The sequence below is a fragment of the Uloborus diversus genome, chromosome 4, assembly GCF_026930045.1.
Source record: "Uloborus diversus isolate 005 chromosome 4, Udiv.v.3.1, whole genome shotgun sequence".
Taxonomy (NCBI): Eukaryota; Metazoa; Arthropoda; class Arachnida; order Araneae; family Uloboridae; genus Uloborus; species Uloborus diversus.
The window spans coordinates 135,200,282-135,228,034 of NC_072734.1; the positions used below are offsets into that span (position 1 = coordinate 135,200,282).

The 27,753-nt window shown below is 34.0% G+C and overlaps 4 protein-coding genes across 5 annotated transcripts in view; 2 read left to right on the forward strand and 2 right to left on the reverse strand.

Moving 5' to 3' along the window:
- The window catches only part of LOC129219642 (argininosuccinate lyase-like), a 61,003-nt gene extending 59,485 nt beyond the window's left edge, over window positions 1–1,518 (reverse strand). Inside the window, exon 1 of one of the 2 annotated variants that reach the window (XM_054853909.1) lies at window positions 1,372–1,518. In XM_054853909.1, the coding sequence (XP_054709884.1) occupies window positions 1,372–1,398 (27 nt within the window). In that variant the 5' untranslated portion in view covers window positions 1,399–1,518. The remainder of the gene's footprint in view (window positions 1–1,371) is intronic. The other variant, XM_054853911.1, reaches the window with a different exon arrangement.
- Window positions 1,519–10,555: 9,037 nt separating this feature from the next.
- On the reverse strand, window positions 10,556–12,792 carry LOC129220412 (general transcription factor IIH subunit 1-like). The gene has a single exon (XM_054854832.1). It carries the CDS (start codon window positions 12,481–12,483, stop codon window positions 10,822–10,824), a length of 1,662 nt encoding a protein of 553 aa, XP_054710807.1. The 5' UTR covers window positions 12,484–12,792; the 3' UTR covers window positions 10,556–10,821.
- A 1,812-nt stretch (window positions 12,793–14,604) lies between these two features.
- LOC129221113 (uncharacterized) lies at window positions 14,605–20,624 on the forward strand. The gene is made up of 3 exons (XM_054855560.1): window positions 14,605–14,791; window positions 15,830–15,929; window positions 18,097–20,624. The coding sequence occupies exons 1-3, from the start codon at window positions 14,775–14,777 to the stop codon at window positions 18,781–18,783; spliced, it is 804 nt and encodes a 267-aa protein (XP_054711535.1). The 5' UTR covers window positions 14,605–14,774; the 3' UTR covers window positions 18,784–20,624.
- A 1,626-nt stretch (window positions 20,625–22,250) lies between these two features.
- LOC129220846 (histone lysine demethylase PHF8-like) overlaps window positions 22,251–27,753 on the forward strand; it is a 37,722-nt gene continuing 32,219 nt past the window's right edge. Inside the window, exon 1 of the mRNA XM_054855277.1 lies at window positions 22,251–22,337. Within this exon, the coding sequence (XP_054711252.1) occupies window positions 22,251–22,337 (87 nt within the window). The remainder of the gene's footprint in view (window positions 22,338–27,753) is intronic.

Consider the following 27,753-nt stretch of genomic DNA (forward strand, 5'->3'; position numbering starts at 1 on the left):
CATTCATTTTTATCTTGAGAGAGACTTTTGAGAAAAATGCAAGGGGCAAAGGCCCTTTACTTTTAAAAGTAAGGGGGGCCATCTTTAAAAATGTACTGCATGTGATTTTATTAATTACAATAGACCGAGCATTCATTGTACAGACTAGGGACAGCCCAAACTTAAAACTTTTGAGATGAAAGAAATTCTCAATTTGCCGAATGGAACTCTAAGTTTTACCGTATGATGACTATGAATAGGCGCAATTGCACATATATGTGCAACATCTAATGAAAACAAAAGGGACATCTGGGCATTATCATTGTAATTTTGTCAAATGTGTCGATAGTAGAATCATCAAATAAAATCTGTGGAATAACAAAATTTTTTGGAGGTCAGTGACCTTCAACGGGATATCCCAGATTCAGACCTGTTGGGACAAAACTAAGTATGGATAAGCAAAGGTTTAGAGAATCGGACAAGTAGCTTAAGATAAATTCCTTGCTTTACCAAGGCAGCTAAAATTTTTACCTTTTTGCGGATGAATTTTTATACAAGTATGTAAGAAAAAACTACAAATACTAACACTTTAAATCAAAGGAAGGAAACAAGTTTAAAAGAAAAAAAAAATTTGTTCCTAAACTTCCTATAAGCGTTAGTCAGCGGCACAGAAGGTCAAATAAATTTTGCGTCATAGGGTATGACTTCTTGAGTAGAAGACAATGATTTTTAAAATTTCTATAATCTTTTAGACAGAACTTGAGCTTCTATTACAGTAGACCCTCGTGTTATGAGGGTTTATTACACGCGGTTTAAAATTTAACACCTTTATTTTATTTTACACGGATAAGTTTTGGTTTCATGCAGATGCAACAAATGCAAATTCAGACCGAGCTCACTGAACGAAGATCTTTCAGAAGTGGCAAAGCAGAACAAAATAAACGAGGATACCGACATCGATAACACACAACCAAAATCCTTCACACAGAAAATTTTGAGTTATTCCTTGACAATAGCAAATAATCGTTCTGATTTGTTAGTGAAGGACAAAACTATGGAGAGACTGCCAAAAGACTATCTTAGCCAGCTTCTCTATATAAACACTAAATTAAGTTACGTTTACCTTTTATATGTTGTGCATATATATCGATATAAGTACCTACACATTGAGTTTATTAGTAATTACTAGAATGAAGTAATTTTTATCTATAGTACCTAACCCTTATTTTAACAATAATATTCAGCCTTAATTTACGCGGTTTTGATTTACATGGCGTTCCTGTGGAACGTAACCCCCGCGTAAAACGATTGTATACTACTGTATTCAACTCTACTTAAAACGAATATGCAATTTAAATAATGTTATGTTTTGTTTTTAAATAATAACCTTACATCTTTTTTGCTTGCATCATCCACCATTTTGTAACTTCAATATGGAACCAACAAAATAATGTTTTGCCAAACTTCAGTGAAAATATTTAATTACTCAATCAAAAAAAATTTAAAGCGAAAGGCGACAAGTCACGTGTCAAAATAAAAAGTTACTGTTGCCAAATATAAGTGCCGAAAACAAGTTGCGCGACGTAACTCGAGTCCAGCGTCTCCTCTTCAAACAGGCGATTCGAGATGGGATTTTTATGAGAACTTCCTCAAAAGAAAGTCGAAAATCAGATTTCTTTTCACGAAATAAAATCAAACTTAAATAGAAAAATTCACTTGCGTCAATGGACACGCTTTCTGTGATGTCCAATTCGGGTATAAGGACCTCTAGAGTCCCATACACTGACTTGTGTTTCATGTACTGTTTAATATAATACAGGGAATTTTTAGAGGGAGTGTTTTGAGGGGTATTCTTCTTTTATGGAGGGGAGGGCTCTTGGTCTGGGGAGTCCTCTCGATATTTAGGGGGTTGGCGCCCTTACTCTTGGTGTGGACACCCCTATTGTTACACAAATAAGAAATAAAAATCCCTCCATTCGTATTTTTAATGTGAATTATATTTTACACTTGAGTCTCAAAAAGACTGAGAAACGAGAACATTCTTTGATGCAACTCAGTTGCAACTTTGTTGTTCAGTTTCTTCTTGATCTTGAATGAAGAAAGTTTAGGATGTTTAAACTTCCAACAAATTTTTTCTGACGCCTAATTTTGATACAAATACAAAAGTGACGACCAGCAACAGGTTCAGCTAGACTGGTTCTATTCAAGTTGTCTATTCTTAAGCCATCTTTTAAAGCGGAAGTAGTATTTTTTCCTGATTTCAGGATTATCTTTGGATTTAAAAAGCTTAAAATCGTGACCTCTGGTTTTGCCATTTGTGCAAAAATTTAGCTCGTAAAGCGTTCTCCAATTTAATAAACTTAAATAACTCAAAACTATACATATTATACGCATTCTAAGCATGGAATCATGATCTAAATTAGATAGCCCATTTATTAACCTCGTAAGCCCTCCTTTTAATCTTTTCCAATAAATCTGTCTTTCTTAAAACAAGAGACCAAAACTGAACACAGCATATTCAAAATAAAGTCTTATCGAACTTCTTTAGAACTTTATTAAAAAACTTATTCTAAAAACCCACAATTCCGTTCGCAGGCCGGTCATTTCGCGGGGATTCTCCCCCCCCCCCCCTCTTTGTTTACAGAAATTAATGTATTTACATAGAAGTGGATGCAGTGGGGGATCTAGCCGATTATTTTGGGAGGGGCCATTCGAAATTTTTTAACAAATTTTCTTTGAATGTTCGTCCTAATGGTCATCTCTCAAACAGTGCAGGATCATTTATTTTCCGAAAAATCACAGCCTCTACCTATCTTCAAGTTTTTATACTAAGTTCGAATACTAAAATAACAACAGAAATTAAGATAGGGTTAATACCGAAAAATTCTTTGTGCAATTCATTGCTCTGAAGAAAAATATATCAATGTTTAGTTACCTTTCGTAGCATTTGTGGAGGAGCATGGGAATAAGGGACTATCCTCCTGAAAAATTTTGAAATTAAAGCCATAAAACGCAAATTTAAGCTCTCTTTAATCTCGTGAGCAATACCTGTACTTAGCGGACAGCAGCATTTAGAGATCGTTCAAGTGTCTAAAGTTGGCATAAAGAAATGATGTACACAAAATTTTAGAGATCAAGTTTTGTTTCGAGGAGAGGGATGTAATTTCTCTGCCAATCAAAATCTAAATTTCTTTTAAAGTAAAACTCATGAGTTAAATTTGTTATTTTCTCCTTCAATTTTCTTTTTTTACTAAAAAAAATTCCTACTCACAATGTTTTGGGAGGGGCCATGGCCCCCTCTAGATCCGCCCCTGAGTAAATGTGGTTTTTGGTCGTTTTTCGGTACAATTTGCATAGTAACAACCCCCCCCCCCTGGAAAATGTCAAAATGACATGCCTGATTGTTAGCTTTGTTACATGCTACACACAAGGGGGGGGGGGAGAGAAGTGACACCTGTTGACCCAGGCCAAGCTTAAAGGGGGCCCCTCAAGATATTTAAAATATGGGGCAAAATATATGTAGGGACATAGGGGTAAGGACAGTGCCAGATTTAAAGGAGGGCAGGCAGGGCTACTGCCTTGTGGCCTCCACAACAAAGGGGCCCCACAATATTTTTTAAAATATCCTATATAATTTTTTAAATATATCGAAATATTCGGATATCTATCAAAGTATCGGATATTTTCAAAAATATGATCTTTTCGAAACCTTGATTAGGGGCCTCCACTCCTTCGTTGCCTCCGGGTCTCCACACTTCCAAATCCGGCCCTGGGTAAGGGGCCCGTAAAAGTCATTTGTGACAGGCCCAAAAATTTCTGTGCACAGCCTCAGATACACTGCACTGCTGACTAAACCTATCTGGACGGATTAAGACACTCAGATCTCAGAACTTTTCCTTCTTTGCTTAGACAGATTCCTAATAATAATAGCTTTCAATGTTTCCATGAGCTGGACACAGAGGATGGCATACCCCAGGCCAGGGCCAGGGGCGGCATTTCAGCATTTTATTTGGGGGGTCGAGTTTCTTAAATATGAATTACCTCAGTATGAAACCAAAACACACATTGGCTAACAGCAAGTAATCATGATATGGGTTTAGAATTAATAAAAATAAGTGTTCAAAAACAATTTAAATTTTTATGACAAAATTTGTAGTTTGTTTTAGTATATATTATCATACCAAGTGTTTTGGAACTACAGTTTTCACCTTTTGACAAAGTTTTGATGCTTGATTTTTAAAACACGGAAGAACAGGAAATCTTGTTACTAATCCAGTAATGCCCAGTGTCATGCTCTTTTTTCAGCTAAGTTTTTTTTCCCCACTGTACTTCGAAAATAATTCTCTAAACTTCTGAAACACGAAAATGATTATTTTCTACGAACTGAACTAACTGATTGGAATAGTTGAAAAATAATTGAAGTAGCAAAGTTACGTATGAAAACACACCTTTCACATCTTGCTCTCAAAAATCACCCAGATAACTTTAAAAATTGTGATGATCTTCATTTTTCTTCATTGAATGGTCTATTCTAGGCTAGTCTCTAAACAATTCTTCTTGCCTCAAGCTATAAATTTTACACATAATTAAAACAATTTATTTTTTGTTTTCAACATCCAATCCAGATAATATAGAGCCTACAATACAGGAAACTATTTATCATCTAATCTTGTGTTAATTTCATTAGAAACTGAATCTATTATTTTAGACATTACGTTAAATCAAGGTATGACTTTACATCATCATGTGCATTTTGGTCACCTCTTCTAAATTCATTTGAATATTTTTTGCACCTTTTAAAAATTCTCTGGAGTAAGATTTTTTTTTTAAAGATCCACGCTTGGTTGAAATATACATCCACGTGAAATTTATTAATAGTTTCAATTGTAGCTTGAACAGTCCAAAAATTAAGGTTATGATTGAAGATGTTTTGATAGAGTAAAGCATTGTTCAAAAACTCTCCGCAATACAAACAAAACGAATAAAAATTCATATGAAGACATGTTAAAAGACATTAGCTTCTTCATTATTGAAAGAGTTCACACAAAATCACTGCTTTGAAGTTATCGAAAAGGGTTTTTAAGGTTTAGAAGACCATCTTGTACTGTCTCTTGAAGACCTTCTTGTGTCCCCCTGAGGTTGCATTGTTGAAGAGCACACAGAAAAGATATTTGTTGATGGGGAGATATTTTTTTTCGAAAACAGCTTTTATTTTTAAGACGTTTTTATGAAAGTATACAATGCAATGAGCAGTTGAAATGTGTTTCTACCAGAAGAAAGTGATGAACACTCATTAAATAGACACACTTAAAATATGAGCGTAACAATGAATGTAAAATACCAAGGCATTTAGCGAAAATCATGCAGCCACACCACTGCATGAATCTCTCATAACCGTCGTTACACAGAGCACACAAGAATGAAATATTTAGCCTATATGAGGTTTACGTCTTTAGTTAAAATTAACCATCATTCTTTATCAGTTTTTTCTGTTCTGAAAAGGTCGGTAAATGCTTGATGAATTTCTAATTATTTAAAAACACGGAAAACACTTGCTCATGTCTGAAAATATGTCGAGTTTCTTCAATCATTACGGAGAACCAGCAAGATTCGTTTTTCATGAACATTGGTTTGCGATTTACGTAAATTGAATTTGCTCGTTTTTTATCACTCCTCTCAAAAAATTTGGGGGTGCAACCGCCCCCTCTTGACCCCCCTATTTGCCACCCCTGGCCAGGGCCTATTTATTGCAAGGGAACCCGGGACCCCTGCCCTGAGTATGAACATTCTAAGGTGCAGGACATATTTTCACAACGTCGTTTAACTTCTGTTTTAAAAATTGTCCTATTGCTTTTATCCTTGATTCTGTTATTATTTGTATGCTCCTTTCTTTCTTTTCCTTTTTTCGTGCTCGGGGAAAGAAATATCTGAAAATAATTTAAAGCGCAAGAAACATATCATACCCTTAATAGCTCTATTTCTTTCAACTTAACTACGACTCCTGCATATCCGCTTTTCAAAAGAGTAGCAAAAATATTCTAAATATCAAACATTCTAAATTCAAAGGGTGTCGGAAAATTTGAAAGTGCCTTGGGTAGAGAAACATACAAGTCGGGCCCTGCATACTCCACTTAACTCTGGAAGCTTTTTCATTTGTTCTTTGCAGTCAACGACCATATAACTTTAACATCATCGGCAAAAATACTAATAGTCCCAGAAATTTCATCACTTATATCACTAATGAAAACAATAAACAACAATGGCCCAAAAACTGAAATTCGTAAAATCCCACTCAAATAGAGACCATTGAGAAAAGTTGCTCCAACCATGAAGCATTTTGTTTTCTCCTAGTAAACCAATTTCTGACCCAATTTCAAGTTTTCCCTCTAATTACAATACAAGGCAAATTTCTCAGCAGAGCATTGTGCGGTACTTGATCGAAAGCTTTTTGAAAGTCAATTTAAACACCACACTTTTTTGGCCATGGTTACAAAACCATGCTAACCTTGTAGCATGGCTTTGTAACCTTAAGCCATGGGAATTCAAAATTACCTTGACACAGTGTCTTTCTCTACTGTAAGTAAAACTGTAAGATCATTTGGATTTGAGTCGAACTGTTGTAATATTTTCCTAAAGTAAATAAATAACAGTTTCAGCTAGAAATGAAAAGTGGCATGACATGGCAAGAGGGCTATCATAGTAAGCATTTGATTAGTTTATAATAAAAGCAGTTGTTACTCGCACTGGGGTGAATAATTTAAAAAGGGTTTTTCTTCTTCATTATAGATTGGCAATTTGACTAGACCTTTGTTTCCAGTTTTTACTTTAGTATTTGCACTTATAATTTAATAGTGACATTCCAAAATATTCAACCTTTGAATTTTGTAATGTATGACTGTCTACACTGACATTATTAGTTAGCAAGTTGGGTATGTTGCACAACAGATCACTTTCAGTTTGTATTCTACTGGATGAAAGATGTTTTGTAAACAGGTCTGTGTGTCATGTAAATAAATCATTTTGCTCATATAGAAATTACTTATATATTCGTGAAACTAGAAAGTAGTCAAATTTTCCAACCAAATTCAGAAAGAAAGCTCATAACTTGCAGGTATTGCACCCCCTACAGGGGCCAATGGAAGCTCCCCACTCCCCACAGGTTGAGAACTGCTGAATGAGACAAATAAATCTTCCATCTATCTTTCGCTATTTCTTTTTGGTATTTAAATATTCGTCGGGGACGCCTTCGACGCCCCTTTCCTACTGGCGTCCCAGATTTTTCCAGGGAGGGGCAATTGCCCATCCTTTGGATCCACGCCTGCATGAAGTTGCTCCGTAATAGTCGTTATTTGGAGCAACTATGAATATGACATTGAGAAAATATAAAGGAATGCTTCAGTCAATTAAAAAGAAATACTATCATTGAATACAGATTGTAACTTAACTAATAGTACATCTATATCTTACTTCTTAAACACTTAATATTTTTGAAAACAAGATAATCTAAATTGAGCAACAGGTTGTAATTAAAAAATGGAAGATCAACAGTTTTATCTCCAAGCAAATCTGAAATGTCCGTAGATAGCATATGGGCTCACTAGCTAACTGAACCATCTGAACTGAAATATTGTTGGTCCACCTAGCCTCCAAACAGTTAAAAGCTGGCACTTGTGTAAAAAAAAAAAAAAAAAAAAAAGAGGTTGGAGACCTGTTATAAACGATAAATGAGATTTGAGTCATGCAATCTACAAATTGGTTTATCTTTAAAAATATAAAAAATGCAATGAAAAAAAAGCCATGTTTATATATTTTTTAAATATTGTGCATGTTTATAAATTTAACATAAAATAAAAATCTAAAATCCTATAACTCTTAAATGAAAACTACTTTTTTAATTAAAAAACCCAAGGGGGGGGGAGGTATTTTAGAGGGTTTTTGATTTCATTTGGGGGGGGGAGGATGTTCCATAGCAAATATAATGACACTGAGGGGGGGGGATGGACCCTAAGATTAATAGGTATTTTACAAATTCAATAACTTCACCACATCTGTGAGGCTAAAAGATAGGCACACAATAATCACAATGAAGCTCCGGGATGAAAGAAAAAAGATCATAGAATCATAGATCATAAAAACATCATTTCTAAGTAAACTAAATTAGAAGAGCACACATAGTATGATTAACCCAAATAAAACACTAATCATTTTCTCATAATTCAAAGATTAACTTGGAATTTCACAAGCTCAAAACGACAAGCAAGTGAAGTCTGGTTCAGCCTTCACAATAAGAAAAATGTATCAAATTGGCACTTTGAATTCTAATAATTTCATCAAGTTCCTATAAACTCAGTTTTGTTACATGTTATAATTTAAATTTGAAAGTCCACTTACAAAACAAGTAGTCCTCCTTTGAACACTTTCCAATGAGGTGATATCTTTGTTAAGGAGGCTACACTTGAGCAGGGTACTTCAAATATACTCTTACAAAACGTCTGCAAAATAAAAATATTTGGTGAAGGTACAAAGTTTAAATCTATTCTTTTACCTGCACCACATCTACATTAATTTTAAATTCGTTATTTATGTTTATAAATTTTAAGTAAAGGAGAAAACGCAAAAAGAACCCAAGATAAGCTGATGCTTTTCATTCAAATGCTGTTTTATTTCTATTATTTATTCTAAATATCAAGCATTTAATTGGACTCCCAGACTACCAATACAGACATTACTAAAAACATGGACTGAAAAATATTTTTAAAATGTTTGTATCTTAACTATTTACTATAAATATTTCACATTAAATTTTTGACTCTGAATGATACCACACGATACACAAAAAAGAATATGTATTTAGTAGTTTGTCATTTTTACTGAAAATTCATATGTCTGCCAAATGTTTGAGAACTTTTATTATATTAAAGTCACAGCATGATATGCTCCCTTAAATTAGGTTTATTATGAAATATATAAATATTAAGTCATTCTTCGATCAAAAATTTGATCTGATGCCTAAAATTCTAACACTATGCACCAAATTTGAAGTTAAAAATTTTGGACCACAATGAAGCTTTTTATTCCGGAATCATAACTATGACCGGGAGGAAAATTTTTTAAAAGTAATTTAAAAATAAAAACAGCTTTGTCTTTCAAAAATCATTTACTCTTGTACATTTTACAGATCTTTTTAAATATGCAGCATTTCTAATTAATTATTCTTTTTAATATTCAGATATATACAGTGGCATACCCAGCATGGATGATACCATTTCAACGGGGAAATTTTTTAAATTTATAGTCTTAAACATACATTTTAGCTTCATATTTTTCAAAAACTTGCAATTTCACTTTGGGTGACCCCCGGGGTGGACCCCCCCCCCCCCTGGAGCGACGCCACTGATTACGCTTGATCTTAAACATATGGCTTCTAGGTTGTCCATTTCGACATGTATAAGTTTTAATCAGCGCATCTGGATGCCTAGATTTTAATTCTTATTCTTAACACTGACAAGGTCGTATCCAGAAATTTTTTTGGGAGGGCCAGACTCGCACATTGCCCTAACACACACACACACACACAGACATATACATACGGACACACATAAAAATATCATAGAAGATGTTGTTAGGTCTCGATTTTAATGATTTCTCTGTTCAACTGTTATTTTAATTTTATTTTTCTTATTACTTTGTAGTGGTAAGGATAACAGGAGAGTGTCCCTTTAAGTCAGATGTAGAAAACCAAAAATTTCAGGGGGTCTAGGGGTTTCTCCCCCAGGGAATTTTTTGAAAAAAAAATCTGTATTTTGAGACCTTATATGGGGTAATTGAGACAGCAAAAATATGAAGAAAAATAGGCAAACAAAGTTCTAAAAATTAAGCATTCTTTTGCAAGTCTCAAGATCAATCAAAATAAAAATTACTTGCTCGAATCGTCGACATTAATCGACAGAGGGGAAAAACGAGAGAGGAGAAAAGAGAAGAACATCGTCATTTGCTCATAATTGCTTTTAGTGTAGTTTGTTTTTGATCACTTCTCCTAACATCCGCCCCCCCTTTCCAGCAAATGCTCTAGTTTAAAAATTGTAAAAGAAATGGCGTAGAGATTCAGAAAATACGAACAAAAGAGTAATATTCTGGCTTCGGGTTATTTGGACAATTTCATACTTTATTTTCCTGATAAGTGTCAAAATTGAAGAACTTTTCAAGGAATTTCAAAAATTCAAATAATTTTCAAAGCCTAGAACAGTTGAAATTACTTAAAGCACTTTTCAGAAGTTGATTGCACAGTCTTACAAAATGATTATAACTTTGTAAGACACACCCGTATTAAGTTAAAAATAAATGCAACAAAATATTTCTCAAAAAAAATTTTTTTTTTTTCAATCACAAGGAGTGCAGAAAATGAAACAGTAGAATAAGTGTTTTTTTCAGGGCCGTATCCCCTCTCGATACGGCCCTGAACACTGAATCTGGAAAGAAGGAGTACAGCACTCAAGACTCTCAAATGGGTTTGGCAATATTGTCAGATGAAGCTGGAACAAAACTTAATAAAAACTTGTACAAAAGATGACTGAAAACAAGTTTTATTTGATATATAAAACCAATTATGTTTTGAATAAACTAAAACAAATTCAACAGTTTGAATACACAGCTGTAAACAGTTTTCACTTTCAACAAGATGACAATGTGTAACAGATAAAATAATGTGTAATAAAAATACTACAAAATTAAACCACTAAAACTATTTAAAATGTTGGAAACAAATCAATATATAGTCTTAAAGTATATATTGTTTCCATAAATGAACCAAATGCTTTAATAATACTTAATTTTCAGTAATTATCATCTGTTTAGCTTGCTTTGCCAGGTTGCATATTTCTTGTATGCAGCCTGCAATAAGCTTCTCATGTGGTCCGACAGATTTAAGGGCAAGCAATTCCTAGACAATTTTTCCTGAAAGGGTTGTAGTTTAGCATATTCAAATCTTTGCAGACTTCCCTGCATTGATGTAACTTTTTCTTCTAACTGAGGTGTCGTTGTAGGGAAACAACACCAAAAATGTCGCAAAAGTTCCGAGAGGGCACAATACAATTGTTTCATCTCATTCTGTATTTCCACAGGGACCGTGTCTTTCAAATGCGTTCCATCAATATTTTTCATCAATGTTCCCCCAGGCATTAACTCCCCTAATGCAAGAATAGCCGAACTGGGTGCTAGGACATTTGGCAAATCTGGCTTCCATCCACCAATAGAATGATTCAAGTGATTTACAGACATAATCACGTCTTCCGGATATAAATCTTCAGAATCTATAGCAGGAGTTGGGCCACTCAGATAACCATTAATTTTACTCAAATTAAGTGTGCTCACATTCTGCTTAACATCACAAATTAGATCCTCATATGTAGTTTTGCTTTCAACCATTTCTTTTTTTGAATTTTTTTCAGCATCACACAGAGGTAGAACATTCTGAGGAGTAGGAGTAGCACAATTTTTTCTAGTAGTTGCAGGTTTTTTAGGATCAGGCCCATTAGCCACATCATCAGCTTTCCTTTTAGTACAGCTTTGGAGAACCATCATGGAGTGATGATTAAAACGGCGGATCATCGACTGATTGATCTCTTTTTGGGTATTTTGTGCATTTACCACCACACGATCATCAATTAATTTATCTTCTTCAAAAGATGTAACATCCACAAAAGGATCAGGAATGCCTTGATCAATTGCCTTTTTCACATCTTGCTCATCATTTTTCGCACATTCAGAGAATAAATCTTTGGAATTAATATGCAACCTATCTCTATGAAAATAATGAGACTGGAAAAATTTCGTCCAAAATTCACTTTCAGATATTTTATGAGGGACATTTTCCATGTGTTTCCTCTTTACAGCAGGATAGGTCCTAAATATAGAATCTATTATTTCAGGAGTAATGTTATATTTTATGCCACAAGATCCGTCAGTTTGTGGGGCTATTCCAATAAGAAAAGATCCTGAAACACCTACAAGCTGCTCCGAGTTTACTGTGGAATTTTGATTAGGTTTCTTAGCATAATTTGCCCAAAACTCGTCAGCAGTTATGACTTGCGTAGCAACAAGATCACGATACAATTGGAACAAAACAGGATCATTGGCTAAAATATTGTTTTTTTCTACCAGCTCTTTATGAATTTTCCTTTTAAACTTTGGCAGCAATTGTTGAAGATATTCCTTGACGTTATTACGGTCTTGCAACTGTGAGTTAGTGCCCATAGGATTTACAAAGTGAAAAGTTGTATTATCGCCGCTGTGCAAAACGACTTGAAGTTGCACTTTGGATTTTCCGTCAGGAGAAATCTTTTGCATTTTTATATCGGCATATTTATGGCTAATAGAGAAAGTATCTTTACCGTCTGTCATCCATGCGATTCGCTCGTTCATTAAATATAAAGTTCCATCATTTTTCTTATGATGCACATGATTCACCATGAGCAAAACATCTTCCGATGATGTTCCTGGAGACATTTTTAAGAAAAAATGTTCACGATAAATAGCTAATTCTTTAGATGTTTTAATTAAATAAAGTATTGAAGTACGTCGGAGGACAAGTGACTGCAATGATCAAGTTCAAATGAATAAAAGCGAAACAATATTCAAATGAAATAAGAAATGAAAATTAGGAATAAGGCAATGATTCAAGGCTTTAAAAGCTATAGCATTTGCAAACACTTTTACACTTAAAAGCAATCGGTAGGAATCAAAGTTCTAAAAAACTTCAACCAACAATCCGCGTGCACGCCTGTCATGTCGCACTTCTAACAAAGACTCTGCCTTTGCCTTCTCGCAGTGTTCCGAGCTCTGACGAATTATCAATATCGTCGTCTTCGCGAGTGCACAGTTGAGCGAAATCATGTGATCAACATTAGCCAATAAAAAGGAAGAAAAATGGATATTTAATAATATGGACAAAAACGATAACTATTTTAATTCCACGTTTGAGCGCTGATAATAATGATATTTACAGGTTCTTAGATATGTATTGCAAAAATTAATAGAAAGTACTAATTCAATAGTCTAACAAAATATTTTAACATTACAAAAGCGACACCTTCTGGCAATGCATGAAACTAAAAACAAAATTTTTAACCCATTTTTAAAGATCTTGAGAGCTTCATAAGAAGTCATGACCTTAACAAAAGCACTGTTTATGAAATTTCTCTTCTTAAATTTATATAGCTTCAAACAACAGATGCACGAATAGTGATTACAGCTGCAAAAAGATGCGTCAAGGTCTCCTCTACAAACTAGAGTCTCTATTTAAAAGATTTGTCTTTCAAAAAGACTATATAAGAAAAGATGGATGTTATTCGGAACGGAAAGTAACTATAGGGGGCGCTATTTAAATAGGAAAACAGAAGACAAACGTCAGGAAGGAGGCGTGACCAGACGTCAATGCTAATGCTTATGCTTTTGTTAGGGATGATTTGCTTTTCCCGCTTAGTATTTATTCTTGTCGATTTTACAGTTATTCGGGCCCATTTTTTTCCAGTTTAGGCTTCATTTGTTTCGTTTTTTTGATAAATTTGTCTCATTTTCAATGCATTGATCATTTTTTTCAAATATTATTTACAAAAGAAGCCGTGTTGTTTATGTCTATTATGAATAGCTAACACTAACGTTACTCTGGAATGCGTAGCTTTTTTAAATACCTAGACTTGTTGATTCTGTTATTTGCTTATTGTTTTTCAATTTGTATATTTTAAGCTTGTTTTTATTTCTTCATCAATTGTCGATTTGTTTTTTAAATGGAAACTTTGTCGATTGTAGACATTTTCAGTTACGTGTCCGGCAGTGAACGGTCGCGTTGTATTGTAGAAGCAGAACAAATTTTAAATGCCGGCCACATCATAACTTGTGGAAAAACGAAGACTGATAGTTCCAGCTATGGCATATTATCTCTTTGTTTGCAAACATCCGCTTTGTTTTCTTTCCCCCACACAGTAACTGGGGAATTAAAACGATCGGCATCAAAGTTGACTATCGGCCCTTTCAAATGCACCTGTAAGGCAGGACAGTACATTTGCAAGCACACCTGTGCCACTCTATTGTACTGTAACAGGTAGGCAATAGTTCTGTTATCTTTTAGCTTGTAAACTTTAAAAACATAATGTAGGGAGAGGTTTTGCTACACTTTTCATGTTAAACAATTGGAGATGCTTTTTAAATAACCATCAGGGGTACCCAGATGGGAGTTTACCATGACCTTTCCAAAATTCTCCTTATTATTTGTCAAATTTTGCTGACAATTTATAAAATTTGGATCCATTGTGGCAGGTTTTTGATTACTTTTTATTTTTAAAAAGTTTTAAATTGCTTTTTAATGACACCTAATGATGTGCATGTGCATGCTTGTATTTTATAGTTCAATAAAATTAGGATTTCATTCTGCAAATTAAGAATTTTCTCCCACCAAAAAATTATAGTTTGACGCGTCCTTGGAAACCATATTTTTTACCATAAGCTTCATTGTGTTTAACTGCTATTTTTTTGTTCTTTTAAGATATGATGTGACCGCTCTAGAGGATTTGTCATGCACCGATATTGAGTGTAAGTGGAGCGAAAAAAAAAGCTCCATAAAACAACAGTACAATCCCTCTTTGCCTGTACAAGATTTTTGCTGCGTGAAAAGGAGGAAACAAAGCCTGAGGTTCTCTGAGGAAGAAGAAATTTCTATCTCTGAGCAGTTGCTTTCTGCATGCCCCGAATCGGCTGTTGCAAGGCACCGAGCTGCAGCATTTGATGAAATTGTTTTACAGATGCCAGACAAAGAGAAGTAAGTGCTACAAGTTATTCAGGGAGATATCATAGTTCTAGATTTTTCAATGTATCATCAGCAGACTAATATTAAAAGTAGCAAGATAATTTTACTTTAAACTTGAGCAAAACAGTCAAACCTTTTTGTCTCAAACCTGCCCATCTCAAAAACCTCTACACGTGGAAATTTTTCATTTTCCCTGCATTTCTAGAATAAATTTAATGTTTTCCAGCCTTGTTTATCTTGAATAAATGTTCCCAAACACCTGTACATCTTAAGTTTTTGCTGCACTTTCAAAGTTGATATTGAGCAATCATCAAAAGCAGAAATTAGAGGCAAAAGATATTTTTTCTAATATTAGCAGTCATACGCTCAACCAAATCTTGTACAACATGAATCTTAGGGAAGACTATGTATGATCTAGGATCGGGGGAAATTTGAGCTATCTGGGTAAAATGTAAATATCAGGGCTGTTTTTTACGTTTTGTCTCCCATTTTATGCTTTTGGAAATCCGATAGTGTCGCCTATGTAAAACTCCTCTGCTTTGTTCAGAATGTAATTCTATCACTTGAACGAACATCACTAACTTTGTATTTTCCATTATTTTCAATATTTGTTTTTTTATATTATGTTGTAGCGATCTTTTTCAATCCTCATTTTGGCATTTCCATTTTAAAATGTCAATTTAGTTGCATTCCAATTCAAACCTCTCGTAAAAAGTAATATTAATCTTTATCAGTGCTCATCTTAATTTTTTGAAGATTTTAGAAATAAAAATTGACTGAGAAGGCTATTGAATACATAATCATAAAATTCTGATGCTCGGACAGTTGTCTGAAAATTTCAGCAGTCTTATCAGTTAATTTAATAATTTAAATATTGATGCTGCATAGAAAAAGCTGCAAGTTCAGTCTATAAGTTTTTAATGTTCCATTTTTTCTATTCCAAAATTTTCTGCATCAAAAGTAATATAGAATAAATTTCAACTGATGCCTTTAACATGTAGTAAAATTTTAGGGAAATTATCAGGTTAATTTCATGTATTACTTTTGCAGTACAATTAACGGCCTATTAGAAAAACATCATGCAGAAATCTTCAACTTTCCAATCGTTGTTTCTTGCATGACACATGAGGAAATAACCGAGAAGGAAACTGTAAGTCCATTTCATTATCTTTGTTTCTATTAGCTAGCAACTTTTTTTGCAATCATGTGTATACTGATCTTTCTTCTTTCTTGTTATATATACGAGGGTTGTCTGAAAAGTTTCCGACCTTGATATGAAGATGGCAGCACTAGTACTTTAAAGTGGGGTGTCCTTAATCAGACGTTCTTTGCTTGATAGCCATTTTTATGAGTTGACAGTTTTTGTGAAAATGGAAAAAATAGAGTATCGAGCTGTCATTCGCTACTTGTTTTTGAAAGGGAATACGCCTGCTGGACACCCACCCTACTCACCAGACCTGGCCCCTAGTGACTTTTTCTTGTTCCCTAAGCTGAAAGAAGCTCTTGGGGGACAAAGGTTCTCTTCAAATGAAGAGGTTATCAACTTTGTAAACAGCTAATTCGAAGAGAAAGATTCATCGTAGTATTTGGAGGGGTTAAAAGGATGGGAGCATCGCTGGATCAAGTGTGTGGACTTACAAGGAGACTATGTTGAAAAATAAAAGTCAGCTTGGAAGGTAAATATCGTTTTTCTTTGTTAGGTCGGAAACTTTTCATACAACCCTCGTATATATATTTGACGAATGAATTTGCATCAGAATTTGTTCTGTGTCTGATAATATTGAATGGTATACGACAAAGGTTTTGTGTATGACATTCGATCAATTCCTCTGTAGTAGTTTTTTAGTGTAGACATACTACTTGTTTGGAGTTGTATCCTTTTTATTTGGTTTGTTTTTTTAAGATGTGCTGTAACCAAATATTTGGTTACATTTTATAAGCTCTAATAGTGTATCTTTATTTTATGATAATTTTAAACAGAAAATGTTTATTTATTTTGTGTCTTTTGTGAAAAGTCAGCAAATTAAATTAGTGAATGATTAATTTATTATGCTTTGTTATCAGTAATTCTGCATAAATTGATTATTAATTTATTTCCTTGTGTATAATAACAAAGTTCATGCAGATCCTTAAAAGTGCTTCATTTCAGTGATTTGTTGGCCATTTAAAGTTCTTAATTTTGAACAAATATTCATATTTATTTTTGCAAGACGCTTTTTTGTTTTTACTTTTTATGAAGGAAAAAATTGTATGTGCTTACCTTTATTCTCCATCATATTTCCTCCCTTTCTTTAATTTAAAAGTTTATCAGTTATTTTCTTTTACTGAAATTGGAATTTTCTCGAGGAACGAATTAGATATGCTGAAGGGGAAAGGGAACAAGATATTTTAGATGAGGCCAGTTAGTACTAAAAAACCTCGTATTGTAGACAATTTTATAAGTGTACATATGTATATTTAGGACTCATTAAGTGTGAGTGATTTTATCAATTATTTTGTTGTATTTTTAAGTGATTTCATGCCATTTTAACATGTTTCTTTTTTTTCTTTCCTTGAATGATCTTAAAAATATGAATAGTTTAGATCCTTTGGTGATAAAAATTTGTGGGCATTTTGATTTATTTCATTAATATAGAAAATGAAGTAATAACAGGTATTGATTTCCATTTATTAATTCGAACATCTTACCTCCATATTGTTGTTTCAAGTACTTTAAAGTTCTAACGTGATTTCAATTCTCGCATAAGAACAATGTTTTTGCAACAGTTTTTGAATAAATTGCAAAAGTTATACAATTTTATGGAATTTTACTAAACATTAATGATAATTATATATTGATGTAAAGAGAGAGAGAAAACACTGATCGAGTGTTGTGAAAAATAAATTGTGATAACCCTAAAAATACTTTCTGGTTGTGCCTGTTTCTTTTACTGAAATTTTGAAGTTTCTATGAATTACTAAGGAAAACTGCTTATCCTAGTTATGTTTTGGAATACCTCTTTGTATGTAACAAATATGCGTAAGCTAAGTAGTTGGTGTACAAATTATTGAACATAAAAATAAAAAATTCTATAATGTTAGTACTGTCACAATTTTTCTCGCGTTTTTTTTTTTTTTTTTTTTTTTTGAGCTATGTAAAGAAGGGACAAAACCTGAACTGGCATCATCTTACTGCCGAGATTAGGATCTGTGTAGCCTTCACAATGCTGCAAGGTTAGGTTTGCCCAACAAAAAGTATTTCCTAAAAATTTCCTTCCCTCTCTAGCATAGTAAAAAATTAAAAAAAGTCTCATGGCATTTATTCTCATTTATTTCAGGATTTTTACAGAAATAATGTCATGATAACAAAGGAGGCTGCCATACAGTTGGAGAAAGAGACAAGAGGGCAAGGCCATGGCAAACAACGTGACATGTGGTTGCAAGCCCGTAAGATAAGAATAACAGGCTCCAATTCTTATGGGCTATATACTTATGGTTCCCGGAAAAATTCTAACTGGAAACAAAAAATTCACAATACAGTCAATAACAGTTTTATGGGCAACGCTAGTACCAAATATGGGTCCAAAGCTGAAAGAATCTGCAAGGAATTCCTAAAAGAAACACAACAAGTGATAGACTGTGGTCTTCTTGTCCATCCTTCGGAGCCATGGATGGGCTGCAGTCCTGATGGACTTATCTTATACAATGGAGAAGTCTGCCTCTTAGAAATCAAATGTCCAGTTCTAGGAAAAAGTGAAACAGCTCTTCGTGTAATTCCAACTGTTGATTACGTTAATGTTGTTGATAATGAGTATAAACTCAAAAAAAGACATACTTATTATGGTCAAGTCCAGCTTGGTCTATTTTTAACATCGACCAAATCATGCCTTTTTGTGATTTTTTGCACATATGACAAGTCATATATTTCTGTCAAAGTGGATTATGATGCTGATTTCTTAGAAAAATATTTAAAGAAATTGAAAAATGTATATTTCAATCAGTTTTTACCATTTTTTAATGTGTAGTTTGCAGATTAGAATATAAGAGTGTAAATATGTAAATATATAAGAGTGTAAATAATGTAAATACATCCCTTGGGGGAGCCTGTAACCCCTAGAGGGCGCGTCCCCGGGTAGCGGATAGGGGAATGCCTTCATTGGTTCTCCAATGGGTGGTACAAGGGAAATAAAATACTTTCCGCGGACCAACAGGTAGAAGTGCAATCTCTCCAAAGCAATGACAGACACTTTTGTATCTATAATGGTAAAGTTGTGCACATTGCCAAGGCAGTCATCTTACATACAGCAAAGTTAAACTGTCAAAAATCTGGCTAAAGCAGACAAATTAACGTCATTTTCATATTGGTTAAATGGATGGTGACTTAAATGCAAGTACCAACTTTAATTTTTACGGAAAATTTTAGCTAGGCTAATGTATTGGCATACAGCGAGCGAGCAAAGCGAGCTTGGATCACGAGGCGAGCGATACCGAGCAGGGGGCGGTATCCCCCTAGTTTCCTTATAAATGTATTATGTATCTTTTATCATAAGTATTCTTGTTCATAAGAATAATAAATATTAATGTATCTCATTATTCTTATATTTTTGCTCCCCTTTACCTTACTAATAAAACTTCCCATGTACACAGAAATGCATAGTCAACATTCAAAACTGATTTCGTTATAAAAAGGTAAGGTATGTTCCAGAATTTCAAATGTTTGTTACAGTTGAAAGTTAATTGTAAATTACTTTCTATGGGAAAGAAAGTTTTCAATGTATTTTTTAAATTGGTAAATCAGACCTTTTTACATTTTGCTTCCTTTTCAGAAATTTTTTCTTTGTTGATGTTTTGGATATTGTCTTTTTCTATCCAAATTCTATATTGGACATAGTATTTTTGGATATAGTCTGTAGCTCACTTTTGCAATGAATTATTAGATTTCTTTTTCATTCTCTAAACGCTCTCATCCCTGGCCATTTATTGTAAATAAAAGCTTACATTTTGATGAATGTGTATGTTTTATTGTATCGAAAACAAACAGCAATTGAAGAAAAAGTTACTGTACAAAGTAATAAACAATAGGTTATAAAAGTATAAACACAAACCAAAAATTTAAACTTGCAATGGACAGGGGTCATAGCAAGTGAGAGAAAATGAATAAGAGTTTAAAAGGGAAAATAGAGCAGTGTGGTAGAGAAATATAAGATCTAATACGTTTGCAGCACATGTACAAAAAAAAGAAAAGGGGGAAACCGCTATTATCAATACAATTTTACAATGCATTCAGTCACAGCAATGATAAGAGTAACATATATTCTTGAGAGCCAATGTATCCTTGTAACCACAGGAATTAGTTAAAGTGAAACAGTTGAACAAGAAAATAAACCCTCTGAGCACATTTGGAAAATCACCAGAATCCTACTACATTGGCCCCTGCTTATATGAATTCCACATACAATTTAAGAGAACTTCATTCAATTTTTAGTCAAACGAGACATTATTAGAAAACACCGTTCTTTATCAAAATATCTACTTTCTGATTATCTAAAGCGTTTTATTGTAAAACAAAAAATTTTTAAAAAAAATCAAATTTTAACTAATGTGTTTTCAAAAATGCATCTCTTATTGATTGCTAAAAAGATAATTAAAGACGCTCCGTTTTCAATGTCAAAAGCAGAGTATTTGAACTCCATGTAAGATTATATGCAACAAAATTAAAAGTTTTTACAACATTTACAGCAGAACACTTAAAGTTAACACATGATACTATTAAAATTTCACAAAGTAAATTCATTAAAAGAAAAAGTTAATTGATAAAAAAAAGCATGTTAAACGTTGCAAGTAAAATCATCTATATTTTGTATATATTGCCAATATGAATGAGTGCAGAGGATAAAGAAGAAAGAAACGGATCAAAGATTTTTGCATTTTTGGGCAGCAGTTAACATCTGAATAAAATAATACAGGAGTTAGCAAGAAAATATGTAACTACGACCCCTGAATAAACAAATACAATTTAGTATAACATGTTCTGTTTAATGAAGAATAATACAGAATTTACTACTAATGCAGTTAGCATGTTTAAAGCCCCGAAGGCAATCAGTAAAAAAATCGGTCTTTGTCATAAACATGGATAAAAAATCAAAGCAAAATCATACTATTTTTAAAGATAATTTATAATGAAATAATAGTTTTAACATACAAAAAAACAAGCTTTTGTAACAAAATATACTAAAAAGTAAACAATAATCTTTGGATGATAATAGTATATAGAGTAATAACTGACTAAACTTTTACTTTTAATGTAATTAAAAAAAGGGTGGAGTACCGTCAACATTTTTGCATGAACAACAAAAGGAAGAAATTTAAGACAACCGACAAGAAGCCCCTCGCACTTTTTATCATTACGTCAAAATTAAGTGTTAGGTAAATTTCTTTATATACTTATCTTCCAAAGATTTACTTTTTAGTTCATTTTGCTACAAATATCTGTGGTTTAAATTATTTATTGAATCTGATATCAGCAAGTGTTGGTGAACCTAAGTTCACCAACCCTGCAACAATTACCAATATGTCATCAAAAAGTGGAAGTAAATTCCAGGGTAATTGATTGTTTAAGAGCTGAAAAACTTTGATTCGCTGGATAACCCTTTCTACGTGGACACGAGCGGCAGCAATTTCTTTTGTAGCTTTAGATTCCTCTGCAGAAAATTGCTCTTTATCCTTTAAAAAGGGTGGTTGAATCAGCTTAATATAATTCTCATCACAAATGTCTTGAATCAGAAATCCTTTGTCTGCCATAACACTGTCCCTAGTGGGGCACAAAAAATTGATGATTGCACTTTCCTTAAAAATTGCTTTGTCTGAGGCTCTACCCCCATATCCTTTTCCAATATATGAAATTATGCCTCCTGGTGTAACTCCTACCATAACTTTGACAGTTTGGTTTTTTTTATAATAGGAATATGTCGTAACTCTACATGTTAAACATTTGGGTTTTTGCACATAAATTTCAGTGCAATCAACAACAACTTTGCAGTTTGGAAAACTTGAGAAACATCTTGGCATATTTCTGGAAATTTCTTCCAGATCGGGAAATTTCACAACACTGTTCAAAAGAGCAGCCAATCTCAGTACACAATTTTCAAAAATGTTCTTGCATGTTCGTGGAGTGCAGCCAAATAAAGCAGCTAAGACTACAAATCTGATATTCACCCGTATGCGCATCATTGTCAAAACTAGTTCTTCTTTGGCTGTCAATGAATGATTGCTTCTTGATCTTGGAAATTTGTTTTCAAAAAGATCAACCAATTTTCTCAACAGTGAGTTGGAATTAATCCCAGTCAAAGAATTAATAGCAGATTCTGATAAGGCATCAATTTTGAAGGGTCTGCAATCTAAATCGCCAGAGGTCCCTCCAACACAAGCGTCAACAAGCCGCACGGGTTCTTCCTGCTGACTAGAAGAAGGGAGAATATTTGCCAGCTCTAGCATGGCTTCTGCTATATTTATTTCTTCCTCATTAAAGCTATCATCTAAGCAGAAGTGCTGTGCAGGTGGTATCTCCTCTCCAGCTACGGCATGTTCATTTTTCTTCCTAAGAGAGAAGAAAAAATAATCAAATAATGAAGATTACAACTTCCAGCTTGAAGGAAATCATGTTTGGGGGGGGGGGGTGATAAAAAAAATAAAAAGACTTATATAGCATTCTTATTAGAATTAAACTTATGACTCTGTGACTTTGACAGTGGCGTACATAGTACCCTGCTCCCCGCAACCCCCTTATGTTTGAGGGAGCACAAGAGACATGGGGGTGCAAGCTCTGAAAAAATTACAATAAGTTTGGATAAAAAAAATATTTTTTATTCTGTGGGAGGGAGGCCCACCTATAAATCTCGTGGGGGGGGGGGAGCACCAAAGTCTATGTACACTACAGGGACTTTTGACATTCAATAAAATAGAACAGCACTTGACAACTTTTTTTGATAAAAAATTTCGAGTTTTAAACTACAGGTTCCCCGAACTTGGGTTCAAGAAAAAAAAAACTTTAAATTTCAGAGTCAAGAGTCACTAAATGGAAGCCTGTTTGTAGATTTACCATCAAATGCATGGAATTGGTTCAGTTTAACAAATTTCTTAACAAGGAATCAATTTGAATTGAGAGTTGACTCTTTAAACAAAAATGGAGCTGAATAAGCAGCAAAAGTATTCCGAGGGAGCAGTGAAAGAAGTGGCCGTTGCTTATTTATAAGAAAATATCATTCAAAGGAAGTAGATGGGTAAAAATTTAACACAAATGAAGCTTTTTAAAGAAGGATATTACTTCTAAAATTGTTGAAATTCTGAGCATAAAATTGAATCAGAAAATTCTCTTGCAGCAGTCAGACCTGTCGTTTAGAAGGGTCAAGAGAGAGGTCAACTGCCAGCCCTCCGGATTCTAAAAAGTAATCTTTTAACACATTAGTGGGGATGGTTTTTGCTGCTTTCCAACAAAATGTCCATACTATGTACAGCAGAACTTTACTTTTTCACATTGTTTACACTGAATAGTTTTAGTTTAGTATTTTTCTTTTTAATGAACATTTTAAAAATAATTATTTAACAATATAAATTTATTGACCTGAAGTACAAGTTCAAAAAAACAAACTCGGTGTTGGGTCTCAAGCTGTGGATTGAAGAGTTAACTACAGGATGAATGTATTTTTAAAACATAAAAAGTATAGAAGAAACAAACCTTAATATATTGGCATAACTTGAATTTCTCTTAATGCGAATTTCAGTTTGCTTTGCAATTCTCACTGAAGTATTGGCAGAACCCACCGGCAAGCACAATGATGGGACAAACATTCATTCTCATCTTCCTTTTAAGGCTAGACTCTGTAGAGAAAAAAAAATCCCATTAATTTATTGCTTAATCAAAATATAATTATAACAGAATAAGTAATGGGCCATTTCCGAGTATTTTTTCCAGAGTCTGCAACATCACACTTTTTTTTACGAAAACTGGTTGTTTTGCACATTTTATTTTGAGTTAGACCTATCAACACACAAACTCCGAATAAAACAAGGTGCTAACCAAAACAGTGAATTAAAACAGTTATGGCAAAAAAAGTCTCATGTCATAGATGCTACATTTGGACAAAGTACTTTGAAATGGCCCAAGAGCAATAGGTGGGACAAAGAAGATTACTTTGCTACCCTTTTGTTTAGCCCTTGCCCCCAGGCAAGCGTTCTACAAACATCAAGCTTTGTCACAATAGGCTTATGCTTTTCATAGTAGTTAATGTAGGAATATTAGCTATATTATTTGATAAAACAAAAATTTGCGACGACACAGCTATCACATAAGAGATGAAAAATGTATTGGGTAGGCACATCATTTTAATTTCCCCCTGTCAGAGAGTTCACTCAACTCAATTCAAACAGTACATTGAAAAAAAAAAAAGACCCTTCCCCCACCCTCTCTTACTAACCTGTACAAAAATTCAACCGTCATACAAATAAATTAGTAAAGGAAATTCTTTCTGATAAAATGATTATTGGTTTTTACTATGCAAATAAAAATCAGTTTCAATAGAGGAAAAATTGATAAAAGTCGAATTCTACTCTTCAAGTAACTTAAATTAGCAATAAGCAGTGTCTATTATACTACAGAAATACAGTGAAACACCTCCTAACGGACACCCCTCTTATGCGGACAATTTTTAATTCCCCAGTTCCAATGCAACTAACATTATTAAACCCCTGTCCTGCGGACACCTCTCTATTGCAGACGAAAAAAAAACTGTCCCGTTATGTCCGCATTAGAGGGATTTTACTGTATAAAATTTCTCCATGTAGCGGATTTTTAATAAAAAAAATATTTTTAGAACAGGAGATTAGCAAATATATTCAAAAAAAAAAAAAAAAAAAAGAAAGAGAGATCATTAAAGCTGACAGATAATACACAAGTAGGTATGAATTGAATATACCTTTATGAGTGCAAAATTAAAAAACAAAGTATCAATGCAAATTAGCAGGAACGCTGCATATATTATATATATAATTAAAAATTATCGTATGATCGAATAGAGTTGGATCTCCCCTTGGAAAATTCCTGGATACGTTACCCATTGAGTTACTGATTCGTCTCGTAACAGCCATTCTAGTCATTAATCTTTTTAAAAACCGAAATAGACCAAGAACTCTTTTAAAATATCAGTGCATAAAAACTATACAAACATTAATTGGAACAAAAGATATTCTTACCAGCACCATAGAAGTCGCTCGCTTTAAAATGTTTGGAGCAAACTCTCATTCCACTCGTTAATGGTTTGCCTATTTTCAGTTTGTTTTTCCACTGAACTTGTAAATTTATATTTTTTGGAAATTTGTGGAAACTTGGACGAGGCACATCCATTCCTTTTGATTTGCATTGTGGAACAGAGCAATAAGAATTGTCAAACATCTTTTCGTTCGACATGTTTAATAACACGTCGCTGTTATTAATCAGTTATCTCACACACTTGTGCGCGCGCATGTCTCACAAGCAGGATGCGAATGATCGTGATTCGTAAATAGGATGAAGTGACAAGCGGTGACAAGACAAGTATTTTTATAATGCGTTTATCAGATATAGCAGGAGTTTTTACTCTTAAACGATAGCTTCTGCAGACATAACAGGTTGAGATCTTTTCATATTCGTTCAATAAATTGATATCCACGGATGTTTTTCTTTTCTGCTGCTCAAAAACTCAACACACAGATCTACGTGCAAATAGCATGTTATCCTATTTAGATTCTCTCGCCAGATGGCGTGTTACTTACTTTCAGTTCCGAATTCGCTAGATTTTCCTTAAACTCTGCCCACTGAAGATTCACATCGCTATTGTCCAATCCAGAAGAAAAAACTGCTTTCAAACTCTGCCGAAGTGCCACAAAGTCAGTATTTCTGAAATTGGGCACAAACCTAAAATTCTAAACTTTGTGCATATCAAATTTAATCCCAAGCCTAATACTGTTGTGGTCACTATCTCCAATGCGTTCCCCTACGTAACCCCTGAACAGAGTCTTCCATGTCGCAGAAAAACTAGATCCAAAATCGCGTCCTGTCGAGTACCCTGAGTTACAATTTGATCTAAGAAACAGTCACCAATTACTTTCAAAAATTACTCTTCTCTGCTATTACTATGGTAAAAATTATTCCAATCAATTCCTGGAAAATTAAAATCTCCCATTATGATGACTGACCCTTTGCTAGAAATGTCACTAATAATACTAAACATCTGTTCGTCTTGACCCAGGCTTAAGTTGGGTGGCCTATAAATGTTCCCCTAAACGTAGTTTTTTTGCCCTTATTACTAATCAGCTCCAGCCAAATCATATCAATCTCATCAGGTTTATCATTAATCACCAATTCATTGCAATTTAAAGTGTCTCTGACATAAAATAAAACCCCACCACCTCTTTTACAAACTCTATCTTGTCTAAACAAATTATACCCAGCAATAGATAATAAATCATCATTACTTTCGGTAGCCCATGTCTCGGTAACTCCAATAATATCCAACCTCTCGTCTATAATTATGCTTTTCAATTCTTCCATCTTGTTCCTAATACTACGAGCATTTGTATAAAAAACCTTAAGTAAGGCCCATCTTACTTTTTATTTAATGCTGCACGATTATTTGAATCCCAACTGTTAAAATCTTTTCTCTTATTAGCCACCCTATTTCCGTTTCTACTAAAATCCCAATAGTTAGTACCCTTTCGAATTCTGCTCCTTAAACCATATGCCCCCCATTCCAATTTAGTTTTTTGATTCTGAGGCCTCTAAAACCCACTGACCATTTTGACCCCTGTAGAGCTCAGATGCAGGCCATCCCTAGCAATCCAATCTCGTTTACATTTATTCCACACATCAATAAACCTGATACTACGCTTAACGCAAATTTCCTTGAGTACCAGGGTCATACACCTAGCCCGTTGGTTTAACCAACTCCTATGCACTCCGTACCTGGGAAGCAAACCAACCACTTGGACATTTGCCGAACAGTTGGTTGCTTTGTCCAACAGGGAATCCCATTCCTTTGTAAACTCATCATTGTTACTATGGCCTACATCGTTAGTTCCCATCCACAAAGTAACTACATCCTCTTTATTAAATACCCCCCTTCTTTTCAGCAACCCTATTTACATCTCTCACCCGAGCCCCTGGCAAACAACATCTAGCCACCTTACGTCTAACTCTGCCTGTTGAGTTTCCCACCTCACGCACCATTGAATCTCCCAAAATTATACCCTTTGTTTCCCAGTCAGTCGCCTCAGCAATATAACTCTGGAATTTTCCCACTATCTAACACACAGCTAATGCCCACATCCTTTTTACTAACTTCCTCCTTTACCTCTGGAATATTCCCACTATCTAACACACAGCTAATGCCAACCTCCTTTTTGCTAACTTCCCCCTTTCCCTCTGGAGTGTTTACCCCATCTACACGCCTACAGCCTAATGCTAACTCACCCTCCAAAGTAAGCATCCTAACTCTGATTTCTGAGAGTTCAACACAATTTGTGCAAATGAAATCCTTATGGCGCCCCACACCCTCTATATATACATATGTACGGATGCGATCATTTATTTTAGTTAGAACAAAACTGTAACAAGCAACTGCATTTGTTAACAGATAAAAATGGAATAAACTTCGTGTAAAAAAAAATCAGAAAATGCTACGGTTTCACAAAAAAAATTGGTGTTGCCAGATGACATCTACAATTGGTTGGATGAAAAGTTTTCAAATCATTGTTATACTTAGCAGTTCATTAAAAAATTGTTTACCCTTTATCAATTGATTCTTTTTTTTTTTAATTTATCATCGCGACATTTTAAAACATTACTCAGACTATAGGGACTCTAACTCAGAAAAGCTAGCGATTCCTCCATTTTTCAGCCTAGTGAAACGTATGTTATCATCACGAATCTGGCAACACTGGAAAGAACAATAACAGCGAAAAGC

Coding starts and splice junctions, on each gene's coding strand:
- LOC129220412 (XM_054854832.1), bottom strand. CDS start 12,483: ATGTCTCCAGGAACATCATCGGAAGATGTTTTGCTCATGGTGAATCAT.
- LOC129221113 (XM_054855560.1), top strand. Junction 15,930..18,096: donor AAATAACCGAGAAGGAAACT/GTAAGTCCATTT, acceptor CATTTATTTCAG/GATTTTTACAGAAATAATGT.